The sequence below is a fragment of the Cupressus sempervirens genome, chromosome 2 (genome assembly GCF_028749045.1).
Source record: "Cupressus sempervirens isolate cs-2001-9-10 chromosome 2, ASM2874904v1, whole genome shotgun sequence".
NCBI lineage: Eukaryota > Viridiplantae > Streptophyta > Pinopsida > Cupressales > Cupressaceae > Cupressus > Cupressus sempervirens.
Window position 1 is genome coordinate 497,749,825 of NC_143119.1, and position 5,994 is coordinate 497,755,818.

The 5,994-nt window shown below is 33.6% G+C and overlaps 1 protein-coding gene across 1 annotated transcript; it reads left to right on the forward strand.

Annotated features, from left to right (window-relative positions):
- The first annotated feature begins 899 nt into the window (after positions 1-899).
- Positions 900-4,291, forward strand: LOC149573173 (peroxidase 41-like). The gene is made up of 4 exons (XM_089814348.1): positions 900-1,330; positions 2,747-2,941; positions 3,129-3,294; positions 3,805-4,291. The coding sequence occupies exons 1-4, from the start codon at positions 1,124-1,126 to the stop codon at positions 4,212-4,214; spliced, it is 978 nt and encodes a 325-aa protein (XP_089670474.1). The 5' UTR covers positions 900-1,123; the 3' UTR covers positions 4,215-4,291.
- The last annotated feature ends 1,703 nt before the right edge of the window (positions 4,292-5,994 follow it).

The following is a 5,994-nucleotide window of genomic DNA, read 5'->3' on the forward strand; positions in this document are numbered from 1 at the left end:
GTGTTGTAAATTAGGCCTAATTGGCTTAATTAGGTATGTGTGAACAATCAAGGTCGACACCCTCAAATTTGGAGTCAAGAAGCAAAGCTTTGAAATTTTGTGCAAATCCATAAAGGGTATCCAAACTTGCAATTAGTTGGATAATTCCTTTGGAAGTTTGACAAGTTATGTTGGAGATACCATTGTAGGAGGGCTATTAAACAATGTTTTGTGGTTTCGCAATGCACTAAAATGGTAAAGTTTTGCATTTTCACAACTTTTACAAAGGACACTTGCAGAATGGAAAAATTCATCAAGTCTTGATGTGTTGAAGAGAACGTCGAGTGAAGACTCCATCCCATCTCTAGTTAGAGTTGTGGGTGAACTAGTAGTGACTATTAAGAAGGAATAAGATGAAAACAACAAAATTGCATGGATCTTGTCACACAAATATGTCATGAATGTGAAAACACGGTGAAGATGTTCTAAGACTCTTTGTAGTAGAGAATTGATTTTGAATTGGCTATTGAATTTGAGTAAGTTGGAAAGAGCACTAAGCTTCTTGCTAAATTACAACCTCTCCCGTACTAAACAACCCTAAAGGGAAACTCTAATATCCTAGCGTAAAGGTAAAGAACGAACATAAAAAACAATGAAAAGCAAACACAATCGCACTTAAACTAAAAGGTAGTTCAAGGGAGTGCAAGAAAATGCAGAGTACCCCCTTTATTTCTGACAACACCATCTAAGTAGGCGGGGTGACCACACTTGTTTAAGTGCTGCTTCTGTTTGGATTGCTAAATTACTATTTCTGCCAAAGAAGCTCTGCCTCCCCATGAATTTGTGGGCCACCAGCAAATTGTCACGACTCGCTTGTTCAGAACTTTTGGGTATCTGCAACTTCTCCCTTCTCACTGCTCACTGCTCACGGGCTCATCCCTCCCACTCACTCACGGGTGTTTCACGACACATGCTCCGTCTTTATCCTTGAAACTATCTCTATATATATTCAGCCCCCTTTCCCCCTTCCCCTGCTCCACCTCCTCTCTTCTCTTCTTTCAATTTTCAGTTTTCAGTTTTCACCATCATTCTCTTTTTCCTTCCCCACTTAAACGCTTCATTGGAGGAGGAAGAAAGGGAAAAGATGATAGGAAGAATTGTGGGCATGCTGCTGTTCATCGTTGCTCTGCCTCTGCTTATTGTTGGGGCTCAGCTGTCTGTGGATTATTACAAAGAGAAGTGTCCCCAAGTAGAGAGCATTATTCGGGCTGAAATGATACGAAAACAATCTGCAAATCCCACCACTGCTGCAGGCACTCTTCGCATTTTCTTTCATGATTGTTTCGTTGAGGTCAGACTGCCTTCCATTTTTGCTTCTATTAACAGATCTTAGATGTTCTTTGGGGAACTCGATATTGGAGCCTTTTGAGTAGCTCACCTGCATGTTATTAGTTAGAGTTCTAAGGAGGCCAAATGTTTCCTCACCATCTTAGGGAACCGATCTCTGTCAGTATTAGCTGTTTACATTAACTTCAGGGAGAGGAACTCAATTGATACTGGTTGTTGATTGAATGCTTTGAATAACATAGTTCATAAAAGGAATATAAAAAGAGACCATGCTTTCCTTATAGGAACTCAATTAATAGTATTTTTTAATTGGCGCCGCCTATCTTCTAGACAGATTGTACCAAAAGTCAAATTTCTGTTTCTTTTCAGATCTCTGAAAATACATTGGTTCTTTTTTCAATTTTTTTGCTGTTTTCAATTACAAAATATGCAAATTATGAAGAAAAATGCTGAAAATCCATTTTATTTTCCATTTTAAAAATTTTAGTCAAAGGTGCATTTTGTCTACAAGATAGTCTAGTCGTGGAAGTTCTTTGTGTATGTAGTTAATGGAAGTTCAAAGGGATTACAAACAAAAATCATCAATTTTAGGAAGGGAATTTAATAGATACTAGCTGTTATTGAAACCTTTCAATAATTCAACTATCTATAATTACACCAGGTTTAAGGTGATCAAAACTTATCATTTGGAGAGAGAGAAACTTAATCAATAATAGTTATTTACTGAAATCTTCAAGAAATTAGACTGCCTATAATTAGAGGGAACCTAAAAAGATCAAATTTAGGAAAACTTGTAAGTCAATTTAAGAGGTTTTCAGTTGTACAAAAGAAGTTTCTTATAAGTTTTAGGTTGTACATAGTATCATAAAGAATGGTAGAGTAAAGTAAATTAGATTTCAAAGGTTAAAATTTTTAATATCACAACAGTATATGAGATCTGAATCTGTTAGATTTATATTTCATAAAATTAAAAATGAATGATCAATATATTTTTTTTTTTTCCTATTAATATCTTATTTTTAAAAAATATATTCTATAATTTATTATAATTAATTTTATATTAATAAAATTCTTAATCATATAATTCTTATTCTCTTTTATGAAGTATAATTCTTATTCTCTTTTATGAAGTATATAAAGTTCAATGCTACTACATATTTACATATTTATTCAGTGAAAAAAAATAAAAAATTACAATATTTAATTTTAAAAATAATATGAAAGATTTGGTTTTATAAATTATATGGATGTTGCAGCCTTGATTTTTCAAAGTTTATTAAGAACTTTTTAACCTGACCAACAAAATCAAATACCCATTAATACAATGAAGTTATAACTGTTATGTTTAATAGATCAAAGAAAATGTGCCCCGTCTTTTTCTTCAAGTTGTATAACCAGTTGAGACATTTCCTTGTTACAGGGATGTGATGCTTCTGTACTAATTAGATCCACTCCGAAGAAGAAAGCGGAGAAGGATGCAGAGATAAATCTGTCATTGCCAGGCGATGGGTTCGATGCTGTTGTCCGTGCGAAGACTGCTGTGGAAGCCCAATGTCCAGCCATTGTCTCCTGTGCAGATATTCTCACCATTGCCACAAGAGACCTCATATCCCTCGTATGCTTATTAACATCTCTCACTTCACATTATTTATTTATTTATACATATCTGAATATCATTTGAGTCCATTTCACTTACTCTTACTTCAAACCCATCTTCAGGGGAACATTAGTATTTTCTCCTCAGTGCTCTTTTTCCCGTGCTAATATTTTGTGTCTGATGTTATAAATGCATGATTTTTCAGGTAGGGGGGCCTTATTACCCTGTGAAGAAGGGGAGGAAAGATGGGCTGATCTCAGAGGCATCTAGAGTTGCAGGAAACCTCCCTCTCCCCACCATGAATGTCAATGTTCTCACTGCACTCTTTCAATCAAAAGGCCTCACTCACTCTGACATGATCACTCTCTCTGGTAATTCACACACCTAAACTATCCCACACATTCATACATCCAGATTATAAATTTGTAATAGATTTATCCACATTTAAGTTTTTCTTTCTATCCACTCTGAAGGGAAATGGCTATCCAGTCCTAGAATACACCAATGTATAATGGTGCCCCTGATTTTTTTTTCGAAAAGTTCAAAAATTTTATCTAATAATCATTTTGAGGTGTAGATAGGCGACAATTTGCTGAAAGTATTTGTTGTTGTATCAAAAGTTTGAACCGTTAATCTTCTGATACAAATACTAGATTTAACCCGATCCACGACACGAATCTCCAAGAATGTGCTGACCACCAAATCAACATAATTTTGAATCAAGCTTCATGACCCAGCTCATATTATCTCATACACTATCGGTTTTTCAATTGCCTTTTTAATGTTTCTACTTTTTAGCAGTTCATTCAATTCCAGTGTCTTCCAAAACGGATGAACTGTGGAAGCTGAATAGTTTTTCAATCACAATGTTTTTTCTACAGGGGGGCACACAATAGGATTTTCCCACTGCAAGGAGTTCATGAAGAGGATATACAGGTACAACAGGACAGTCCATGTTGATCCCACCATGAATTTTGAGTATGCAATGGGATTGAGAAAGGCGTGCCCTAGAAAGAAGCTGGATCACAGCATTGTGGCCTTCAATGATGTCAACTCACCAAGGAAATTTGATAATGGTTTCTACAAGAACCTGCAGCAGGGCCTTGGCTTGCTTGCTTCAGATCAAATCCTTTTCAGTGACCCTCAATCCAGGGGTCTGGTGCAACTCTATGCATCTGACCAGGCAGCTTTCTTCAAAGCCTTTGCAGCTGCCATGAATAAGCTGGGGAGTGTGGGTGTCAAGACTGGCAGTCAAGGAGAAATCAGGAGAAGATGTGATGCATTCAATTGAACCTTCTGCATCTCTCTTCCCTCCCTTCAATATCCTCTGTATGCGGAAAAAATAAATCAAATTTGAGTGGTTAAACAGATGGCTATAGTGGACAATTTGCTTCTTTTTATAAATTTAACATACACAATTTTATTATTGAATATTATAAATTTTGAAGTAAAAGCATCATTTTTAATTTCTAAGAAAATTCAAATTTTATTTTAAAATAGTATTATTATTGTAATATTGTAATGAATATTAGTTGGTATCAAGTGAATGAATCAAATATTATTTAAAAATAGTTTAACTGTAATAATGTAATGAATATATTAGTTGGTAACAAATGAATGAATGAGAGCAAAATTAAAATAGTTTGATTATATTTTCTAATATATAATATTTTTTAAGAAAAATATTTTTATAGATGCCAGATTATCTTGAGATAGAAGATTGAAGATAGTCCATAATCAACAAAAAAAAAAACTTATCCTCTTAAATATAAATAATCCAAATATAAATACAAAATATATTTTTTATTCCTAAAATGAATGTTAGGGAAGTAAACTTATAATGATTTTTTTTAAAGAAACTAAAAGATCACTGGATGTTAGCTAGTGTTGAACAAAGTCCTAATCAAATAAGAGTTGCAAACATGCTTCTGAGTCCTCATTTAATTTCCAATGCTCATGTTAAGGTTTTGTATAAACATCAAAGCTATGAAAAATTTAAAACAATGAAATTCGTAAATACCTAGACCCATTTTTATTGAATGAATTAATGCATTTACATTTCAATCAATTTATCATAATCATATATGAAGATAGACTCATTTACAATCCTTCATCATTGCCCGCCTTTGTTCATCTCCACATATTTAACTTTGTCTCATCTCTTTCTGCACATTATGTCACATTGACAACGTTATAGTCCCTTGTGGATTTATATGCATTCATTTTCCGCATCATTCAAACTTGGTATTTAATTATCCCAGTTCAATCTTATAGAGTGGGATTACTCTCACGCAATATGGAACATGCCCTTAAAATTTTTAATTTCAAAAATGAGTTAGTTTGTATCATTTCATTACTACTGTGAATTAACTTGTCTCATGTTTCAAGTGGTTTAGTTCTATGTAATGGTATTTAAAAATAATCAATGTGCAGTCGTTTATTTCCTAATAATCTTGTACATATTTCAAGCATTAAAGAAGAGAATAATTTTAGAAATCTCTTGAGTTAGTAAAATAAAAGAAATCTAAATATATATTATCATTCTAGAGCATATGCATGTCTAAAGATTGTCATCTTTTTTCATTCCATGACTATGAAGTCAATCTAATCATAGATCAACCTAGAAATATCATGACTTACATGATCTATGTTTTCCTTGTGTTATATTATATATTAAAAGTCATTTATGGTTAACATTATAATGCATACCCTAACAACACCATTATATGAGTTTTTGTTTACATTTAGTTGCTTAGATCTCTATTCAGTGTCATGTTATGGATCATATTTCATATTATGTTTTCAAGAAGATTTAATAGAAGCATTTACATGGATGTTATAGATTTGAATTACTTTCTCTATGATTATGATTATGGATAACCTAGCTAACCCATCATACTTATATTATGTTTAGCATGTATGTTGGAAGAGGGGAGGTAGTCATGGTCACTCTTGTGGATTTCAACATGATGTCACACTCCTCCTTCCTTGCTTGTATTGGTGTCTTCTCAAGTGTGTGTGTGTGTGTGTGTGTGGGTGTGTGTGTTTGGTTGGTGATGCAGGTGTGTGTG